Below are 23,361 nucleotides of genomic sequence, written 5' to 3'. Positions count from 1 at the left end.
TAAAGTAATTCGTCTTATGTATGTGACAGGATGACTTCTCGAGTGTAATGCGTCTATATTATGATACATACATGGAAATGTGAATAAATATATCTTGACTATTCATGTTATTATATTAGTTTTAGCCAAGATAAGATGATGTGTAACCCTAGCCTCCCTTGCAGTATGCAGCAGCAGCGGCAGCAGCAGCGCCGTCAGCGCCGCACTCGCTGCCTGACGAGCGCGGCAGCGTGCGGTCAGGCCGCAGCTCTGCTGCCGAGGAGGTCAAGAAGGCTACCCTCAACTCCAGGTGATGACTGGACCAGTGTTAACTTATTCTGATTAGCTGCTATAATGTAAGTTTCACTATCATATAACTGGAGTTGTATGATAGTGAAGTTATAGTTATATGGAGCCAGGTCAAGAAGGCAACCCTCAACTCCAGGTGATGGCTGGACATGTGTTTGCTTATACTTATTTGCTGCTATAATGTTAGTTTCATCATCATATAACTGGAGTTGTATGATAGTGAAGTTTTAGTTATATGCAGCCAGGTCAAGAAGGCTACCCTCAACTCCAGGTGATGGCCGGACATGTGTTTACTTCTACTTATTTGCTGCTATAATGTTAGTTTCACTATCATATAACTGGAATTGTATGATAGTGAAGTTATAGTTATATGGAGCCACTATAACTGCGACTCGTCGTCAGTTATACTCACTGTATAATCATTTCACACGTGCCGCCCAATATATTTGTGCCGTGGCCGCCATGTCTGGATGTGTGGCATCCCTTGCACTGGCATGTCGCATGTGGGAAATTATTTTATGTTATTCACATGGAACCCATTAAAGCCTATCTTAACTTAAAGTCTAATTAGAAAAGAATATTTTCTGAATGTTATTTGGCAATTCTTGATTTGGTTGTCTCCACATTTGTATGAAATATAATTCGTTAACTCGTAAAAATATGTTCACGTGTCACTTGCGCAGTTTGCCCACTTGATTAGGATTTTGCATGTAAATTGAGTTGGGAAAGAGTGCACAGGTGCAGCTTATTTATGAGATTCTATTTGTATGCTGCCTGCGATTTGTTGTATGCTGTGTTATATTCTATTGGTCACACAGCGTAGGTATGCTGCATGGTATTGTATTCGTATGCTTTTCAAAAGTTATTGTATGTTTGTGTTTCTGTATAACGTCTTGCTCGATAGCCTTTTGCTAGAAGAACTATAAGTTAATCTTTATTCTTTTTTTAAGAGCTGATATTTGTAAAAACCAATAATCAATTTGCTTTCGGTCCATTCCCATTGAGAAGAATTATCATAAATTGGTAAATTCTTCACCCAGTTTTTCTTGAAGTGGCTTGAACTTCCGACAGCGTTCTGGTCTAGCCAACATTAAACTCTTTTGGGCTTTGCTGTGCTTTCTGTTGTGTGCCAGTAGTCGGAGATCGCTGTGTGGATGTCCGTACTAATCCACCCTTGTAGCATGTAAACAAGTCCCTCAAACGTCATGTAAACAAGTCCCTCAAACGTCATGTAAACAAGTCCCTCAAACATCATGTAAACAAGTCCCTCAAACGTCATGTAAACAAGTCCCTCAAACGTCATGTAAACAAGGCCCTCAAACTACACTCATAATTATGAAAATCCCTAAAATGTTGTCGTTGTTGTGAAATTATAAAAATAGCAGTCACGTGCCTCATGTCTATGGTTGTTAGTGCCTAGTGTTATTTTTCGCTGCTGAGTTGTAATGCTATCATGTTGTGTGATATCACACTACCTTGTACCAATGTTACATAACTCTATTTCATTTTTACACTCCTTTATTGATTTTTACACTACTTTATTCAATTTTTACACTACTTTGCTCAATTTTTACACTCCTTTGTTGATTTTTACACTACTTTATTATTTTTTACAACAGGTACTTTATTTAATTTTTACACTACTTTACTAAATTTTTACACTAATTCATCTAATTTTTACACTACTTTATTTCATTTTTGCACTACCTTATCTAATTTTTACTCTACTTTATCTAATTTTTACACTAATTATCTAATTTTTACACTACTTTATCTAGTTTTTATAGTACTACTTTATCTAGTTTTCACACTACCGTACCTTATCTAATTTCTTCACCACTTTATCTAATTTCTACACACCTTTTTCCACATTACCACGAGTTGTTGTTGCACTAATGTGTTCCACTGAGTGTTTATGTGACGTGTTGCTAACCCCCCACAGTCGTGTGATGGGGGGCAGCAGTTCGTTGTATGACCCCTACGGCCTCTACCCCCGCCACCCCCACGACACCTCCAGGTGCGTCCTGCCCTAACACATCACATTCTATAGCCTATACTTTCAAAAAAGTTAAGAGATAGTAAGTTCATCAGCCAATCATTGACGGCCTTTCAAGCAAAATCTACCAATCATAGACGAGAAAATAGAGCGTAAGTACTTACGTTCACTATACTTTCAAAAAAGTTAAGAGATCGTAAGTTCATCAGCCAATCATTGACGGCCTTTCAAGCAAAATCCACCAATCATAGACGAGAAAATAGAGCGCAAGTACTTACGTTCACTTAGCGAGTTCTGAAAGTATGGCGCCTGGTCCTTCCTGATGGTGTTCTAAGCGTATTATTTATTATCTTGTGGGCTATTCACATTCCTCAGTGTATTATTTATTATTTTCAGTGTGCTATTTATGCATCTCAGCATATTATTTATGCTTTTAACTGGGTTATTTATAGTTCTGTGGGTTATTCACATTCCTCAGCGTATTATTTATTACTATCATTAGGTTATTTATTATCTTAATTTGTTTATTTATTATTTTCATTGTTTATTGGTTATTTCTGTGTGTTATTTTTACTTTTCAGCATATTATTTACACATCGATAGCTAGGGTGGAATAAAAGGGTAGTGCTTCATATGTTCAAGATCGTTTCAGTAACTTAATCAGTTCTAAACTATCAGTTATACATTAACAGACAATCTAGTACATATAATTTTTTTCATTAATTGTGATATGTGCACTTGTTTAAATATTACTCAAGGCTTACATTTCCTGAATTCCACCCTGTACATTGTACAGCGGTACTGACGCATGAAACGTTTTTTTTTACGTAAAAAATTTGCTGCCGTGGGGTTGGGGAGGAGGTCAATGACCTGTATTTAACCCCCTATTTTCTTTGAGTGGGATCTTCCTTACTACTATTTATGAACCCCGAGTATTGTCCAAGTTCTTCAAGTCTGGGTTAGATGATATGTCTTATTATAGAGTGTGAGTGGTGTTTAGCATTCAGTTTGGTTTCCATGTTAATTTAGAGGATTTGTCATAACCCTTCGAACCGAACAGGTTTGTAGGCTATGGTACAAGTTTTCTTAGCATTCACCTGTTGACCTGCAAAAGTTAGTGCATGAAAAGATATGTCGTTCAAATCTGCAGTGTACCAGCAGCCTGTTATTTACAAGGGCCTGTTTACATTATAATGAATTGTATGCAAGCAATCGATCTTAAAATTAATTTTTTTCGCGCATAGAAATTATTCATATTTTGCTGTTCATTCTGCTGTGCACAGCAACAATTTTGTTTGTATAACTTCTTGTTACGCACAGACTTATTCCATTGTGACTCTTAGCACTTGGGATTAGGTTAGTTTAGCCGTCACTCGGTTTAGGTTTGTTTAGAGTTGAATGTTTGGTGTTGCATGTGCAGTTGCGCTTTTGTAGAGAGTGTTAAACCTGCGATTTGTACCTCGGACCAACACAATAATATATAATTGAGCACAATAGTGTGTTGTTTAGCACAATAATGTGTTGTGAGCACAATAGCGTGTTGTTGAGCACAATAATATTCATCGTCGAGCTCGGTTGTGTTGAATGGGCTAACACTTCACTATCATCGAGTAGTAATCCAACACGAAATGATACCCTGACCGCAATTACAAATAACATTGCCCCATTGCTGATGTGAGAACACACGAGAGTTGTGCTAATTACAGAACACACTCATTTTATGTGGAGAATTTAGTTTACTGAGACACTAAGCTATACCTGCCTGACTTCAAGTGGCAGTAAAAGGTTATTTAAGTTACATGCTTGTTGACTGACTTGCAATGTTTTCTTTTCAATGTCACCATCGACACCATCATCTGCACGCTGTGGGTGCGTATTGGTTTCATCATTGTCACCACCATCGGCGCATCATCACACGCACTTGTTACATCATCATGTTATTATTTCTGTAATTTTTTCCTTGAATTGTAAACTCCAAATAAAACATTTCTTTTCTTGTGCACTGATTACGAAACTACCCTCACTTCCTCACTATACACCAACCTTCACTTCTATTACACCACATAACATTTCTCTCCCCTCATTCACTGAAGCATTTCATACATTGCTTCACTCTGTCACTCTTCCTTCACACGCTATTCCCCCTCACACTCGCCCCCTCACACTCGCCCCTCACACTCGCCCCCTCACACTCGCCCCCTCACACGCTGCGTGCGCTGCAGTAGTCAGTTTGTGAGTGACTTTCATGACCACTCGTCCCTGGGGGGCTACGAGCCCTCGGCCATAACATTTCTCTCCCCTCATTCACTGAAGCATTTCATACATTGCTTCACTCTGTCACTCTTCCTTCACACGCTATTCCCCCTCACACTCGCCCCCTCACACTCGCCCCCTCACACTCGCCCCCTCACTCGCTGCGTGCGCTGCAGTAGTCAGTTTGTGAGTGACTTTCATGACCACTCGTCCCTGGGGGGCTACGAGCCCTCGGCCATCTACGCCCCTCACCAGGACCCCTACTACCCCACCAGGTTTGCTATCTACTTAGTCTTACCGTAGACTATACGCTTCTACTGGACTATCTACTTAGTCTTACGGTAGACTAGGCTTCTACTGGACCATCTACTTAGTTTTAACGTAGACTATACGCTTCTACTGGACTATCTACTTAGCCTTAAACGTAGACTATACGCTTCTACTGCTCATCAACTAACTGCGACTACTACTGATACTGCTCACCTCTACTGTTACTAGTTCTACTACGGTACCGTATATATCACGCACTTATTGCTCCCACTGTTACTTCTCTTACTCGTTAGTCTACTTCTGTTGCTTGCATTTCACTGGCGGCGCTCAGAACTCTCTTGCAATTCCTGCCTCCTTCAACATCGCAAAAAAGGTATTTGCTTGTGCCAATTCCCTGCCTTGATTATTATTATTAAGTTGTAAACGTGTAAACAAACGTCTAGTACTAAACACAAAAAGGTATTTGCTTGTGCCAATTCCCTGCCTTGATTATTATTATTAAGTTTTAAACGTCTAACAAACGTCTAGTACTAGTCTGATCAGCAGTAGTTCCTGTACTATTGGTAGTGCATGGTAGGTCTTACCCTCGGGGTAGTACTGCATTACTGCTTCGACAGAACCTATCGCACTGCAGAAGCAACTTGCGCTTATAGCATCGTCTGTCATATATTGCTCTACTAAATACCTACCTTTATTTTATAGATCGTGCACGTTCATACGATCTATAAATACTATCAACTAAACTATCCAGTATAATGACTTCCAAGTAACTGATTGTTCCTTCAGTCATTGTAGATCTCCTGTGACGAAGCTGATCGTCCCTTTAGAGCCACCACCACCAACGCTACTATCACATTATTGTTGTGCTGTTGTCATTATATATTGCTGACATTATACCGCCAGCATAACCACGATCATCACAATTATACCGTCAAACACTTCAATCATTCCATCTCTTCCCTCTTTGCTGTCATCTTGTTGACATTCCCCAAACATTCCCACTCCGTGAGGTGCTTGAAATGGTCATTAGAAAAATAACCATTCCCAGCCAAGTGGTCATTCTAATCATTCATGATCTCCAGCTCTGTTGATTCTCTCTTCAGTTCCATGCTTTTTTTAAAAATCTAAATTGGATTTATTCCCACCAATTTTTTTATCATTAATTTCGAATCTTTATTATTGTTTATTTGATTAAACTTCAATAATATTTTTTCTAATCTCTATTATTGTGTATTATTATCTTACGGATCTTTATTTTTGTGTATTTTTTTAACCTCTAATAATTCTTTTTAATTTGTATTATTGTGTATTATTATGTTTCTGATCTTCATCATTGTTTATTTTAGTTTTCCTCAAATGTCACTTGTTAACATTGAATTATTTCCCCCCCCCCCTCCAGCGGGGACATGAGTGGCCGTGTCTCAGCTGAGCCCCCCCGCGCCCCCTCACAGCGCTTCACCCCTCCCCGCTACTCCCGTAGGCACGTCATCACACGCTTCACCACCACCAGTCAACTGCTGCTGGTGATGCCTGAGTCATCATCCTTGTCTGTGATGAACATACGAGACGTCCTCGCTCATGATCCTGACTGCAGGCGACAGATACGCGCGCTGGAGGCCTTCCCTGGACCTCTTACTGTGTCAGTGCTCTTTATTATTAATAATTATCGATGATAATATTATTATTCGATGATATTCGATGATAATATTATTATCATCGAATAATAATAACAGTAATATTATTATTATCATTCCTCCTACTGTGTCAGTGCTCTTTATATTATTTTTATTGATATTGGTATTATTAATAGTATTATTAGTATTTGTGTTTTTTTAATTAGTTTAATTTATAATTAATTTTATATAATTATATATACAATACCGGTGTATATATATATAATCATATTATATTATAATATATATTATATACCGTAAAATGGGTAACTTAGACCGGCGGGGTAACTTAGACCACTTTTCATTTTTTTAACAAAAACCCCCAAAACTCAAAAACTACATATTTGACATAGAAAATTTCTGTCAATGGGCATTGAAGGCCTAATACTGAGGCTACATAGCGCAATAGAAAGATTTAAAAAGTATGCATATCTAATAGGTTAAAAAATTAAAAATGTGACCCACAAAAAAAGCTATTATTTAAAGCCTGTCAGAGTACCCCCTCCAATTTTTTTATTTTTTGGTTAAATAACTCCAGGTTTTGATGCATTGTAGTACAACTCTTCTAGTTACATCTTCTTCCAAATGAATTAAACTCACCGAGGTATGGTTGAATGAGTATTTCACAATTAGTCCCTGAGGTACCGGGCGGACATATGTAAATGACAAATTTTAGGAAAGTGTCATAGTTTGCAAATGGGGGGCGCCGCCCCCAAATGGGGTAACTTAGACCACCTAATGTCAGCCCTGATGGGGTAACATAGACCGGCTTGGAAGTTGATATAAAATTACCATATATAACATATTTTATGTTTGACAGCCTATTTATGTTTTTTCTTTGTTTCAGACTACAGAGTCTTATATATGGTAATTTTAGCTTAATTTCCAAGCCAGTCAATATTACCCTGTCAGGGCTGCCATTTGGCAGTCAAATTTTCCCCATTATGGGGCGGTGCCCCCCATTTGCAAACAATGACACTTTCCTCAAGTTTGTCATTTGCATATGTAACTAGAAGAGTTCTGCTACAATGCACCAAAACCTCGAGTTATTTGGAGTTATTTTACCAGAAAATATAATTGATTTTACACCCGGTCTAAGATACCCCAAGAGCTGGGGTAACAAAGACCATCACTTTTTTTGAAATTACATAAAGACTATGAGAGGCAGGAGCCAGCAATTTATGGTGAGCGAAGCTAGAGTATAGACCTGTATTTTGCATGTTTCAATTCAAGTTTAATTTAGCTAGTAAAAAAATGGCATCATTTATAAAAAAGTGGTCTAAGTTACCCCATTTTACGGTATTATATATAATTAATTTTAATTTATAATTTTAATTATTAGTGTAATACTATTTTTCTTCTACGAAGCAATTATCGTGACATAGAATTGCTTCAAATACTACCTATTCTTTTTGTACTATTGGTAAGCGTTTCGGTCGTAGCAGTCCCAGGCCACGCTGGAGTGTCTATTGCTTTATATTACCACTCACCTATAGCTGTATGTTACTACTAGCCTATTGTTATATAATAGATGCTTGTGTTGTACTCTACACTGCGCCACTGGTTGCTTCAGCTCATTGCATAATGTATGGTATTACTGTGTTGCATTGCATTACTTAACTATGCCTCACAATAATGTGAGGCATTATTTACTTTACTGAAGTAAAGTATGTATGAAATATTTATTTCATAGTCAATGAAGTGTAGTTAATATTATTTTACAGAGAGGACACTCACAAGGAAGTTGTGGTGCGGTTCTGTGAGGCAAAGCATCATCACTACCGAGACCTCTGCAGCAGAACTCAGCATGAACAACTGCGATCACAAGCGTTGCTATGGCGCTACCTCACTCTACTTGTGCGCCAGAACGGCAAACTCTGCTCTACAGACTTGGCAGCTTTGCTTGTAGAGAGCGCCAACGATGTCTCTCAAGAAGACCTCATCACTGCCGCCGTGTCCAGGGGCTTGTCGAACATGAACCTGGACGATGGTGCTGGGTCTAGACCCAACACCACAGCAGGAGACGATGATCAGGGCGAGAGACGAGACGAAGGAAGAAGATCTATGATGCGAGATGAAGACTCGGTTGGCCGTCTTACCGCGTCAGTGAGCCATACTTCCCTGGCTTCTTCATCATCAAATATAAACATCGGTCAGCCTGTGGGTCCCAACGGACCCGTGGACACCCTTGCCCCCAAGGTAAAGGCGGATGTGACCCGTTGGCTGCCGCAGCTTACGAAGGAGCAGCTGGAGCGCGTGGACCGCCAGTTGGAGGAGCTGGTGTGCTTAGGGCGCCGTAGGGATGCCATAGAGCTGGCCATCGAGCAGCGACTGTGGGGCCACGCCATGGCCATAGGGAGCCGCATGGAGCAGGCGGTGGTGGGGCGCGTGTATGCCTCGTTCATGCAGTGCTTGGCCCCACAACATGTCTTGCACACGCTCGTGCAGCACGTCAACGGCAAGCGTCCTGATGTCACCAAGGTCTGTAGCACCTCGGTCTTAAAAGTCTTATTACATAGGAGATTTGGCGTTACTTACCTTATTATTCATAAGATGTGGCTTTATTTAAATCAATACTTGCAAGATTTAGCATTACTTACCTTATTATTTAAAAGATGTGGCATTATTTAGATCATTACTTAAAAGATTTAACGTTACTCACCTTATTTATAAGATGTGGCATTATTTGAATCATTACTTGCAAGATTTAACGTTACTTACCTTATTATTTGTAAGATGTTGCATTATTTCCCTGTGGCTAGGGCTGTTCAATTAACTAGAGCGTTCAGTTGGCTAGAAATGGTCGAAAAAGGCCGACGTTTTTCAACTTGCGCTTGGGATTATTGTGAAAAATCTGTATTTTGCTACACGCGGCTGCTACGTTTAAACAGTATAGAATATTCAAGTCAATTGTAAAACATGTTGATTTTAAATTCTATAAAAATTACAGTATATAAAATGCTATATAATAAATTATAATTTTATAATATAAAATATACACGTATAAAAATTTAATTATATAAATATAATTGACTCTACATTATTGCCACCAGCATACAAGCTCGTCAGTTCATTTAGTCTTGCTATCAGAAAAGGACTTTAAGCTGCTTCTACACTAACAGGATATTCAGTTTATCAATTCATTCATGTACCCTGAGTTTTAAACAGTTTCTATTCTTGCGCCACAGACAGCTTACAAGGAGGATATTTTATCACAGAGTTTCAATTATTACAGAGTTATATTTTATTACAGAGCTACAATTTATTACAGAGCTACAGCCGTAGCAGGTGGGGGGAGTGGCGCCGCCACCTCGCCACTCTCGTGGCCAACCCGTCACCCGCCGCCACCAAGGACCTCACCGCCATCGTCGCCCTCGGGGACGCCCTCGTCACGTCAGACGTCGCCGCAGGTCACGAGCTGGCCTAGGGCGCTTCATTGCATCCATTTACTTGCCCGTCGCTGTAGCATTTCCATTCAAGTGTCCATTTTCTTGCTTGCCGCTGTAGCATTTTCATTCAAGAGTCCATTTTGCAATGTAGTTTGCGCTCGTATTATTTCCATTCGAGTGTTCAGTTTCTTGCTTGCCGCTGTAGCATTTCCATTCGAGTGTTCAGTTTCTAGCTTGCTCCTGTAGCATTTCCATTCAAGTGTCCATTTTCTTGCTTGCTGCTGTAGCATTTCCATTCAAGTGTCCATTTTCTTGCTTGCTGCTGTAGCATTTCCATTCAAGTGTCCATTTTCTTGCTTGCTGCTGTAGCATTTCCATTCAAGTGTCCATTTTCTTGCTTGCTGCTGTAGCATTTCCATTCAAGTGTCCATTTTCTTGCTTGCTGCTGTAGCATTTCCATTCAAGTGTCCATTTTCTTGCTTGCTGCTGTAGCATTTCCATTCAAGTGTCCATTNGTTTGTGCTCGTGACACTTCCATTTAATTGTCCATTCCACAGCGTAGTTTGTGCTCGTGACACTTCTATTTAATTGTCCATTCCGCAGCGTAGTTTGTGCTCGTAGTATTTCCATATAATTGTCCATTCCACAGCGCAGTTTGTGCTCGTAACATTTCCATTCAAGTGTCCATCCACAGCGTAGTTTTTGCTCATAACATTTCCATCATCTAAGTAATTTCTGGGTCTGAAATGTCTAAGAACCGCTGCTGCTTCCAGCTCATTGATCTATTGCCTAGTCAATAAGAATTAATAAATATTGAAATATTAATTGCTGGTTGGATAATGTTTACCAACTACAAATAATGCTAGGTTTTTATTTATCAGACAATCAGATTTTGCTTAACCCTCCTGTGGTCTTCAGGTCAAAATGACCTAACTCTCATGACCTGAAGACATAGGAATTCAAAAGTAAAGAAAATAGCCAAAAAGTTCACCATTTCTTATAAGAGAAAACGTTTCGGAGTCCAGCTCCATCGCCAGTTCAAAACCTAGAACACAGGTACAAACAATTAGTAACCTAAAATTCACATTCAAACAATTCACCTAAACTTGAGGACATTAGAACTAAAATCGAAGATAACACAAATAAAAATGAGATAACATGTAGAGAAAGTACTATCTATTTACAATTTCTAGAGGATAAAAACTGAATGCAGCATTTAAACTGGGGTTCTGTTTGAAAATAAATAATGATTCTAAAATTCGTAGGTCAGAAACACCGGTTATGGAGGCTAAAACTCTGAAATCACTATTGGACACCGGGACGTTGCACTGCTCGGCATGAATACGTACGGCTGAATGAGGGGGATGCGCAAGTATGTTCCCTGTTCCATAACTCCTGCCTCTATGCTCTGCAAGCCTAGTATAAAAATTGCGCGATGTCATACCGACATACGCAGATGTGCACTGCGCACAACTATATTGATAAACTAGGGATGATTGCATAAGAACAGGGAGAGGATCTTTGTACTTGAAAAACGAGCTAATTTTAAAATTGTTCACTAGCAATACATTAAGATTTACATTTGGGAGGTATTTAGAGAATAGATCTTTCAACTCCTTTGCCATCGTCTCAGATGCGGGGCCAAAGTAAGGAAAAGAACAATGAACACAATTCCTGTCGTCACGTTCGGGAACCACCTCAGCATATTGTTTAGACAAGAACTTCTTAATTTGAGTATACACAAATTGTGAAGGAAACCCATTCTTATGCGATCATCCCTAGTTTATCAATATAGTTGTGCGCAGTGCGCATCTGCGTATGTCGGTATGACATCGCGCAATTTTTATACTAGGCTTGCAGAGCATAGAGGCAGGAGTTATGGAATAGGGAACATACTTGCGCATCCCCCTCATTCAGCCGTACGTATTCATGCCGAGCAGTGCAACGTCCCGGTGTCCAATAGTGATTTCAGAATGAATTTTAGGCTACTAATTGTTTGTACCTGTGTTCTAGGTTTTGAACTGACGATGGAGCTGGACTCCGAAACGTTTTCTCTTATAAGAAATGGTGAATTTTTTGGCTATTTTCTTTACTTTTAAATTCCTGGTGAATTTGCGACTTAAGCAGCCAAGTGATTTTAATACTGAAGACATAGGGTGCATAGAGAAGAAAACAACAGGAGGGTTATTAGATACAAGCGTGTTGAACTGGAGGGTAACTTAATCAATATGTTCGTATGTTATGTATAATATTTTGATAAAGATAACCGTAATGTACCTGCTTATATGGTATGTATCAGAAGGAAATTAATATTTTGTCTAGCGTGTTTTCATGAACATGACGTGATTGATCCCAAGTTTGAGCTTGGATGCGGCGTTCTGACAAGATTTAATTTCAATTATTATTATTTTATTATTAAATTGTATTACCAACACCAGGCCACGTATGTTACCTGATGGGGGGCGGCGTGCAGCTGTGGGGCCACAAGCTGCACCTGCTGGGCCTCGACCCCAGCCTCTTCAGGCCCTTCAGTGAGGCCTCCCTCTGCGCCCTCCAGTGTACAGAGGTCTGTTGTCTTCTACTTAATCAAACTTTAATCAAACTCTAATCTTCCAGTTCACCATTTTATCGTCATTAGTTAAATATTAATAAATTAAATAAACTCTAAATTAAATTAAATTTGTTTCAGAAATAAATTAAATTAATTTCAAATTGAATTTATTTCAAATTAAATTAAATAAATTTTAAATTGAATTCTTAAATTAAATAATTTATTTAATCAAACTTCAATTTATCTCTAATCTTCCAGTTCATTGTCCTTAAACTCGTAATCTTTTATCAAATTTTACAGGTATTTCTCTCACAGCATTTTTCTTCACCTATTCACTTATATTTTCGTTTTTGTCTCATTTTTATTTTAGACTTGCCTGGGTCTTTGTCTAACTTTTGCTTTGATGGAGGTTATTTACTTAATTAAACAGAGTTATTCAAGTCATTCCAATGCTTGCTGAGGGAAGTTAGAGAGAAAGTTTTATGCTGGAAAGAAGACCGACGCCAAATTGCAAATAAATTGCGTTTCAGGTGTGCAAATTACCAATAACACTGCATTGCAGGCGTACAAATTACAAATAACACTGCATTGCAGGCGTACAAATTACAAATAACACTGCATTGCAGGCGTACAAATTACAAATAACATTGCATTGCAGGTGTACAAATTGCAAATAACATTTCATTTCAGGCGTACAAATTGCAAATAACACTGCATTGCAGGCGTACAAATTACAAATAACATTGCATTGCAGGTGTACAAATTGCAAATAACATTTCGTTTAAGATATGCAAATAATAAATAACATTGCATTTCAGGCACACAAATTGTAAATAACATATCGTTTCAGGTGTACAAATTACAAATAACATTACATTGCAGGTGCACAAATTACAAATAACGTTACATGTCAGATGTACAAATAACATTGCATTGCAGGTGCTGGAGTACGGGCTGAGTTTGGCATCAGCAGCGACAGACACGAGCGGCGCGGCGCCCGCCCCCAGCACCGCGGTGGCGCTCAGCGGCTTTGTTAAGTTCAAGCTGAGATACGCGGCCGTGCTGGCTGAGTACGGCTTCTGTGAGGAGGCTATCAGGTGGGGAGGGGATATATGATGTTGAATTACGGCTACCCTTGATGATATATATTAAGGTTAAATGGCAGTATATTAACGGGTGCTTCTGTGAGGAGGTGGGGAGGATAAGGGACATTAAACTACGGCTGCCCTTGACAACATATATTAAGGTTCAATGGTAGTATATTCCTGGGTGCTTCTGTGAGGAGGCTATCAGGTGAAGGGGATAAGGGACGTTAAATTACGGCTGCCCTTGATGATATATATTAAGGTTCAATGGCAGGCAGTATATTAAGGGGTGCTACTGTGAGGAGGCTATCAGGTGAAGAGGATAAGGGACGTTAGATTACGGCTGCCCTTGATAATATATATTGAGGTTCAATGGCAGTATATTACAAGGTGCTACTGATGGGAGGTTTTCAGATGGAGGGAGAGGATGTGGCGGTGGGAGGAATGGATGAGGGGTGCCAGTGGGAGGATGAACAAGCGATGGATACGCAAGGTTCAATGGGTGTCATTATATCACGGGGAGCTTTTCCCAGTAGGCAGTTTCAATTTACTGTGCATGAGTTGCTATAAATGACTTTTAATGTAATAATGTCATAGGTTAACTTGAAAAATGTGCATTTATTAATGCTTCTAAAATTGAAGTTCGCCAATAAGTTGGATGAAATTCGTGCTTTGTTATCACCATACTCAAAATATTATAAAGTGGCATATCAAAACGCTCAGGATTGTGTTTTGTAATTTTCAAGTGAACATGTAATGATATAATTGCTGAATACATTATTTCTTGCGCCTTTAGGTACTGCGAAGTGGTGTCAGGCACCGTGACCTCAGGCAGCTCTGGCGTGCCCCTGGGGGAGGACCTGCTACTGCTGGTGGCCGAGCTGCTGGAGCTGTCGACGCGTCTCAAGTATCACGACCGCCATTACCTGCTGGGGGAGGGCGAGACGCACGACATGCCTGACCCTCAGTGGCTCACTGTACTCGCCAACTACAAGTACCACCTGCAGCAGCAGCTCGTGCAGGTGCTGGTCGTGTGTGTGCCACTCGTGCAGGTGCTGGACGTGTGTGCCACTCGTGCAGGTGCTGGTCGTGTGTGTGGCACTCGTGCAGGTGCTGGTCGTGTGTGTGGCACTCGTGCAGGTGCTGGTCGTGTATGGCACTCGTGCAGGTGCTGGTCGTGTATGGCACTCGTGCAGGTGCTGGACGTGTGTATGGCACTCGTGCAGGTGCTGGTCGTGTGTGTGCCACTCGTGCAGGTGCTGGTCGTGTGTGTGGCACTCGTGTCTAAACTCGCATGATGTTAATTGCTTTACTTCTGTGGGGGGTAATATTCTCATTGGATATAAGTATTAAAATCACTCGTTTGCTTAAATTGCAAGTTAACCAGGAATTTAAGAGCAAAGACAATACCATAAAAATTCACCATATCTTTATAAGAGAAAACTTTTCGGAGTCCAGTTTCATCGTCAGTTCATAACACAAAATTCAGGTATAAGGATTCCCTACTTGTTCCTATGCGATCGTCACTAGTTTACAGATATAGTTGTGCGCAGTGCGCATCAGCGTACGTCGGTATGACGGCACGCAATTTCTATACTACTAGGCTGGCTGAGCATAAGGGCAGGAGTTATGGAACGGGGAACCTACTTGCACATCCACCTCATTCTGTTGTACGTTTTCATGCCGAGCAGTGCAACACCTCTGTATCTGATAGTGAAGCCTTGCTGACGGAAGAGACCAAACATTTTTGACGTAGCTGAAGACCTCAACTCCGGCGCGAAATAGATAGCTATCTGAAGCGCTAGTAAATCTTCTACTACTACTACATCTGATAGTGATTTTAAAATTCTAGCTTACACATCCGGTGTAACTGATCTATGAATTTTAGAATCCCTATATATTCAAACAGAAGCCTAGTCTGAATGCCGCTTTTAGCCCCATTCCTCTTGAAATAGTAAATAGATAGGCCGTTTACTAGCGTTAATTTCTTGTCTTATTTGTTTATTTTCCGTTATTGAAACCTGACAGTGCATTTTACTTTATTAATTGATTGTATATGTGTTTCTAGGACTGAACTTCTTCTGAACAGAATTTTGTCTTATGAACTGACGATGGAGCTGGACTCTGAAATGTTTTCTCTTATAAAGATATGGTGAATTTGTGTTGTATTGTCTTTGCTTTTAAATTCCTGGTAATATTTTCGTTTCGTTTCGAAGACGATGGATCCACCAGCGCCATCAGCCGATGGCAGCCACCATGTGAAGCAAGAGAACCATTTGGAGGACCTGGAGCAGACTCACCATCTGGAGGGCCTGGATCAGAAGCACCACCTGGAGGAGCACCACCTGCATCAGGAAGCTCCATCTGAGCAGACAGACGGCGCTATGACCAGCATGAGTGTTGGGCCACCTGCTGCCAACGCTGTGATGTCGCAAGACGCATTGCAGGTACGCAGCGTCGTGGTGGCGCTTATGTCATGTCATGAAGGAAGGCATGCACCACGCGACACTTCCTTAGGTGCATTACATCTCACTTGTATATAGAGTACACGACTACACGTATATATCGAGAGTACACGTATATATCGAGAGTACGCGTATATATCGAGAGTACATGTATATATCGAGAGTACATGTATATATATATAGAGTGCAGGTATATATAGAGTGCAGGTATAGTATATCGAAAGTACAAGTATATATCGAGAGTACGCGTATATACGTATATCTGCGTTTGATTGAAGACCACTGCTTTTTATTTACAGTTTCCTTATTGTTATTTTTTTCTCAATAAACTGAACAATATTTCTTGCTGGAGTTAGGATGTCAATAGGCAGGTTACTAAAAGACATTTTACTGGAATACGACGTTTCCAATATTCAATATTCATTCTTAATTTGATGAAGAGTTTTACAACGCTTGAAATTTGGAAATGGCATATGCACATACAAAAGCTATCCTAGATGCGATTTGAAATCAAAACTTATAATTACTCCGAGAACAACTTCAACGTCCTTACAAAATGCGTCGGTTTGCGTAACGTTTGATTTGCGTAATATGCAAGACCTAAGCAGATAGGAATATACATACTTGATAGTGTATATAGTATATACTTGAAAGCGTATACTATAGTATATACCTACTTGATAGCTTAATATGCAAGACCTAGATGATAGAAATGCAAAATTGTTGTGTCATATTCTCGCCTTTTCATGCATGCTGTAAAAACTGTTTTTCATACCGGGAAAAATAACTTTCCTCGTGAATCGACCTAATAAATTATATTTTCTGCTGAAATATTATATAATTACCATAGAAAATAACGTCTATGCCGTGAAATAAGATTGATGTCACTTGTTCAGGATGGACACAGCGCCCCCCAGCACGACCTCTACGCTGACGACGTGAACCCCTACGGCAGCACGGAGCCCCCGCCACCCCCCATGATGATCCCCACCCTCCCTGTCGAGGACCCCTCACACCTTAACGTTAGAATTTATCATATTTATTTCTAATAAATTAATAATTGTGCCTTATGTTGTCTTTTACACGGTTGGCAGTCCATTTTTCTTGCTGATTTATATTTTCAGGGGATAGTTGATTCAGTGTGTTGTATAAATTTGGCAGTTATCTTAACTAAATTGAAGCTTGTCTTGTATTTTTCAATGTCTGAATTATCTTGAATATTGTATTCATCTTGTGTGTTTATTTGACGACGTTCACGTGATGTAATGATTCCTTATTAATTATGCTCGCCGAAAATTAAATCGCCCAACGAGCAATATTTGGTAACGTTTCAATTATTCTCTATGAAAATTATTAAATTAATCATTTTGTCTACATTAATAGGAATAATTTTGCGTGCATGTAACGAGTTATGTTTGTAATTTCAGTCGACGGCGGCTCAAGACGTACTTCAAAACTTCAGCTTTCAGCCGCACTTGCCCTCCAACCACAGCGCCTACGACGGACAGCCTGGGGTGAGTAATGTGAAGTTAACAAGTAAAAGATGAGACTTGCGAGAAGTGCCGTGCATTTAGTCATATACAGTGCAGGCAATGCCGTACATTTAGGCCTACTCCGTGTAAGCAGTGCCGTGCATTTAGTCATATACAGTGCAGACAATGCCGTGCATTTAGGCCTACTCCGTGTAAGCAGTGCCGTGCATTTAGTCATATACAGTGCAGACAATGCCGTGCATTTAGGCCTACTTCGTGCAAGCAGTGCCGTGCATTTAGTCATATACAGTGAAGGCAATGCCGTGCATTTAGGCCTACTTCGTGCAATCAATGCGAGCTAATCGACATCGGTAAATAAATGAATTTTAGGAAGTGCTTCAGTGGAGTAGCCAGCATCTGGTATTCTCTTTAATCTTACGATTTACTTTAATCTTACAATTCTTACGATTATGCTTGGGAGACATAAATGCCTGTTTACCAGAGATTCTTTAAATAGCCCTTATAAATTAACTAACGGTAATTCAGTTCATATATACTACGGGGTGAAATAGACCGTGCAATATGGGTGTTATATCCATGCGCTCCTCCGTAGAAACTTCAGCGATGTCCGCTGACTGATGTTGTTCTTTTTAGTTTATAAGCAGCCTAAGAAATGTGCATGTTAATCTTGATGATATAATCATCATGCTAGCCTTGTCTGATGTTGTCATGATGTGCAGGTGGGGAATGGAGTGGACACCTCCATGGGGGGCTATGGGGAGGAGGCGAGCGGACAGAGCAGCCCCCACTTCACCCCCACACATGTCCCCAACCTCCCCCAGCTGCAGCAACCCATGAGTTATTCCCCGTATGGTGAGGAATGCATGAATTGGTTTTGGGAACTAAAATAATGCTTTTCATCAACTAACTAACTTTAGCTTTCGACCTCTTTGTCGTATTAATTCCTTTAATGCGACTTAAACCGCGAAAAATTAATTAATTGAAGAATAAGAACTGAAATATAATAATAAATTTGCCTTAAGTTGTATAATTGATGAAATTAATGATGCACAACAAAGAGACAATTAGCCACACAACAGAGTTAAAGTGTAAATAATCCACAGATTAAATGATGTCTTCTTCAGTCATTGTTATTCGTTCCTATTACTTTCAGTTCCTGTTCAAATTTGTAGTTAGTCTAACACGTTCTTTGCTACTCCGGGTCCATTGTGGAACTTTTGTGTTTGGTTAATAGCTGTAGAAAAGTTACTGTCGTATTGTAGCTCCTCGTTCTTATGCCTGCTTGCGATTGGGCAAACGCTTGTAGATATTGCTGTGAGAACAGGACAGGTGATGAAACACTCAGCAGAACATTACGGTATGCACAACACCAACTACCAATACTTCAGATGCTGCTCTATTTTATTTACATGGACCCTTCAGATTTATTGCCGAGTGCTAACTTATTTTATGCCTCACGCAGTATTGCCCACATACTGCAGCTTTCCAGTTTTGAGGAGGTGATATTGCTCATGCAATATCACAATCATTCACCCTTGTATCAGTAATAATTTCTAATAACTCGCGGTTGCTTGACGGTTCAACAGTCACGGAACAATGACGGTTCAACAGTTGGACGTTACTTCATATACTTGTATGTTCTGCACTCGACGCTTCGGCCTGATCGCTCAGTAATATTCACACACTGACAACATAGTTAGGGCAAGATTCAAAGACTAGTTCAGCAGGATATTTCTGACTTGCATGTTAATGTCGATCATTATTTAACATTAACATATCCGCTTACTAACCGTAATGTAGTTATTATTTAACATTAATATATCAACTTGTTACCGCTCACTAACCGCATGCGTGTCCCATGTCACTAACCGCATGCCTTCCTGTCATGGTTTAGAGGGCGACGCTTACACCAGCTTACCCTCTGACTTTCCTGACGAGGGAGACGAGGGCAGCCCTCAAGACGCGTGGGGTTATGCCAGTGAGTAATGCAACCACTTCGGCAATATTGTGTCGGTTCTCCAGTGAATCTGAATTATCAATCTTCAATCTATTCATAAACTGGACTCGAGAAGTCGTGACGATAAACCTCATTAAACCTGTGATCTCTTCTAATTACATTGATAGTGAAGTCCCCGCGATAGATTTTGATTTGATTAATTGTATGATGAGTGATATTTAACTGGAAATTGAGTAACAATTGTGGCTAAGTGAAACTTTTTTCTCAGGTCTTCCCTACACCGGAGGAGGGGCGGACACTTCTGGACCGCCTTCGCCAGCTCACCAAGCCGAGGTATGTGCTGCTGGCTGCTCACGTCATCTTTCTCAGGAATCTTTCATTTACATTCTTAATTGCTATTTTATTCTTCTCTGGTGCATTATTTGAGAGCGTGATGTTCCGAAACTTCCGTTTGCTATAACTAATTAAAAAAATTTTCAAGCTGTTTAATAAACTGATTTTGGCAAGACACTGAAGTAACGGAGGAGGGAGAAGGACGCTAGATACATACATATATGGTTGATAATTAATCAGAATTCTATTTCTCCAAATTATCTATATTGTGACGACTTTAAGATTGTATGGGCTTTAGATACATACATTACAAGTTCTAGCATTCTTAATGATATTCGAAAAAAATCGTGCATTTCTATTTTCTTATGATATTCGTATAAATGAAAATTATTAACGTTCCTGAGCTTATTCGTACAAATTACAAATTCTAGTTTTTATTATTATGTATTTGTACGATGCATAACACTGGCAACGCAACCTTCTGCTCATCGCTGCAAAATAACATTTTGTACTGTCTAACTTTCGGTTAGGGAAAGTATTTTTTTTTTATGTTTGAATTCATGCTGGACTTATTATCTGTCATCCATTGTTTACCAAATTTCTGTCGGCTTTAGTTCAATAGTGTGTTTCTTCAGTTTTTTTTCTTCATCTCGGGATGTGACGATGTGTTTTGTTGTCTGCAAAAGGCCAAGAATGTTTTAGTAGTGTACGCCTCTAATGTCCCCATCATATCTCAATGAGCAACTGACGCTTTGTCTTGCGATCCAAGTTATGTTTTAAATCCGTGTTGGTCAGCCGCTTTATTCGCGTGGTCTTCATTTGCTTCATTCATTAACTATCATCTTGACTAAGTTGAACTTGTTTGACCCCAAGTCTTGAAAATAAGACGACTTCTGAGCTGTTGTGGCTGACCAGCCATTAAAAATGAAATGTCATTAAAATGTCAGCCAGAAATGTCAGTCAGAACAGGACCGAAAATCGCCGTTTCTGCGTTATTCCCGCGATTTCATGTTGCCGTGCGTGGGTGAACTTTGTAGAAGCTCGATTAATTTTCTTAACATAATTTCATTTGAATTTTTCGTTGTCATTAATCACTAATGTTCAAATCTTGAACGTTTGAAAATTAATTTTAGCCCAACTCTTCTCAGCGATTAATTTCCATCGATCATTCCACACTTTAGCTTCGATTATGGAATAATTATATTATATTCCTTTCAAACTTTTCTCTGTGACGTCTTTGTTGAGTTAAATGTCCGTCTGGAAACAGTTAGTCTTTCTCTCGCCCATTTGTGATGGAATTTTTAATGCTCATGCATTAGTTTTTTTCTAGATCACTGTTAACTTGATTCCTTCGTGTGAAAAGTGCACAACTTTCCAATAAATTCCCTATTCCAATTTTAATAAATTTCTCAGCATGCGTGTTTCCTTAATTTCATTCCAATTTTATTTTTTAAGGTATTTTTAGCGCATTATCTCATTTATGAAAAAAATGCACAATTGTGCTCGCCATGTCCGTCCGTCTGTCCGTCCGTGACTTCATGTTTTCGTCGACGAGAAAATGCGCTCTCTGTCACTCACTGCAGTGAGTACTGAGTTACATTTTTAATGTTATGCTTTTACGTACTCTCGGTGAAGATGTCCGAGACAGAGAGCATCCCTGTGAACGATCCTGCACGTAGGATGCATTTTAGCCGCGCATCCCTGCGCGCGCACATCAACGATGCTACACGGCGCAGGCTTGGCCGCACCAGCGCCACTCCTGCTACGGCTGCGGTTACGAACATCGCAACAAAAATTGTTAAACCAAATGAAAGGAAAGTGGCATCAGGCAGAGCAGCTAAAGTTCACCGAGCTGCTAATGTATTGCGTATTGATGATCCCAACTCAGCAGCGTCTCGAGAAGACGCAGAGCTCGTGGAAGATGAAGAGGAAGCAGATTTGATGCCGTGGACTCCCTTGGTGTTCGGGGGATCTTACCCAATTGACGAACCTCTGAGCACAAGGAAACTTGGCACTAACCCTCATGTTGATCGAGTACAGTCTGATGCAGGTGCGTGTGATCGAAATAATGAAGCTGAGTACCGGAGTCTTGACGACGAGGATGATTATGATGATGCGCGTTCAAAAGCTCGATACAATTACCCTAAGTCGTGTAACAGCTTCATGAGTCTCTTGACTGGACCTCCAAAGTTTCCCAGAGGTGTACCTCGAACCTTTCAAATTGACGAACTCTGCTGCGTTGCTCCGAACCTTTGCGAACAACACGCCGCTGCTGCTGCTGCATCTCTTCCTACTACCGAACAGAATGTGGGTGCTTACGATGCAGATTTTGCAGGGACCACTGCCGCTAATTCGCGAAAAGCGGCCTATTTGACGCAAAAGACGTCGAGTGGTTCTTATGTTCCAGCAGCTGTCGCCTCTAATGATCGAATTCGTAAAAATCTTGATCGCACTCCTGAAGCGGCCACAACTCAGTTGCCATCCAGAAATTTGTGTAAACCTGTTACGATAACCTCGTGCGGATCAAATATTCCAGCGCAACCCTCGAAGATCCAACCTTCATGTCCTAACGCACAGGATCTTGCTAAGTCATTGTGTGCGGAAGATGTGGTTAACCAGAACGATGTAGTTACATTGAGTGTAGCTGAACGCTCTAAGTCTGGCCATGCCCCTCACACCTGGGGAGGTCGGTGTGGGGAAGGCGGCAAGTGGGGATGCGACGTCGGGACCTCGGGACAACGTAGGGACGGCAACATGGAGATGGGGATGGTAACTCACCCTGCGGTCTACCAGGACACAGGCGACGATGAATGCGACTCGTTGGGGGATGACGAGAACTTGGAAGACGACGATGAGTATTACGATGAAGACGAGGTGGATGATGATGAAGAATATTACGAAAACTCTGATGTGGACTGCGAAACAAACGATAACTTTGGCGATGTTGGTCTCCAGCAACAGAGTCCTCCTGTAAGCTTCCACCGAGTGGAGAATGAGGGACAGCGAAATGAAGTCACCCTCCCTCATGACGAGTCTGGGGAGCAGGTTTGTCGTCGCAGGAAAACAATTGCCTTCTCAGAGATGCCTTGCTTCGGTGAGGCTGAGCTCCCGACTTCAGAACCCGTCGCCTTTGTGCATAATTCTCTGTCGTGTGAAGCAACGCCCTGCACTCCAGGACAGGAGCCACTCCCGCAAAGTTCGTTAGGTTTTCAGAACGTTTCCCCTGCCGCGGCAACTGTGAGACATTACCCAGACTCTGCTCATACCTTTCCGACGTCATTGAGACAACAACTTACACCATCGAAGAATCCCAACGATACTCAGCATAAATGTGTTGAACATCCCAGTTCATGTGTGTCCGAGGATATAAAGACTGACAGTCCTGCCACTGATCTGCCTGACCAGACACAAGCCTGCAGCGCAAACCTTGAAATGCTTTCGCTTGAAACACAGACAAGAGATTTACACAATTTGCATATTCCCACATCGCTTCAGCAAGAGTTCAATGATCAAGAGCTTCAGTTGCAACAAGATACCAGACGAAGACTGCAGCTGTCTAATGAAGAACAGCAACAGCCGCGTGATCAGATGAAAGCTCAGCCCCAACA

General features: G+C 40.6%; 1 protein-coding gene across 6 annotated transcripts in view; it reads left to right on the top strand.

The window, feature by feature from the left end:
- Nucleotides 1-23,361, top strand: part of LOC108675223 — a 48,818-nt gene that overhangs the window by 16,864 nt on the left and 8,593 nt on the right. For 4 of the 6 annotated variants that reach the window (XM_018163214.2, XM_047883933.1, XM_047883936.1 and 1 more), the window contains exons 8-21: nucleotides 165-289; nucleotides 2,231-2,305; nucleotides 6,207-6,446; nucleotides 8,205-8,961; nucleotides 9,752-9,890; nucleotides 12,308-12,435; nucleotides 13,360-13,517; nucleotides 14,302-14,527; nucleotides 15,722-15,952; nucleotides 16,867-16,992; nucleotides 17,398-17,484; nucleotides 18,183-18,315; nucleotides 19,358-19,441; nucleotides 19,689-19,753. In XM_018163214.2, the coding sequence (XP_018018703.1) occupies nucleotides 165-289; nucleotides 2,231-2,305; nucleotides 6,207-6,446; nucleotides 8,205-8,961; nucleotides 9,752-9,890; nucleotides 12,308-12,435; nucleotides 13,360-13,517; nucleotides 14,302-14,527; nucleotides 15,722-15,952; nucleotides 16,867-16,992; nucleotides 17,398-17,484; nucleotides 18,183-18,315; nucleotides 19,358-19,441; nucleotides 19,689-19,753 (2,574 nt within the window). The remainder of the gene's footprint in view (nucleotides 1-164; nucleotides 290-2,230; nucleotides 2,306-6,206; nucleotides 6,447-8,204; nucleotides 8,962-9,751; nucleotides 9,891-12,307; nucleotides 12,436-13,359; nucleotides 13,518-14,301; nucleotides 14,528-15,721; nucleotides 15,953-16,866; nucleotides 16,993-17,397; nucleotides 17,485-18,182; nucleotides 18,316-19,357; nucleotides 19,442-19,688; nucleotides 19,754-23,361) is intronic. The other 2 variants (XM_047883934.1, XM_047883935.1) reach the window with 2 other exon arrangements.

The sequence above is a fragment of the Hyalella azteca genome, unplaced genomic scaffold (assembly GCF_000764305.2).
Source record: "Hyalella azteca isolate HAZT.00-mixed unplaced genomic scaffold, Hazt_2.0.2 contig14089, whole genome shotgun sequence".
Taxonomy (NCBI): Eukaryota; Metazoa; Arthropoda; class Malacostraca; order Amphipoda; family Hyalellidae; genus Hyalella; species Hyalella azteca.
This window is presented reverse-complemented; position numbering and strand designations above follow the sequence as displayed.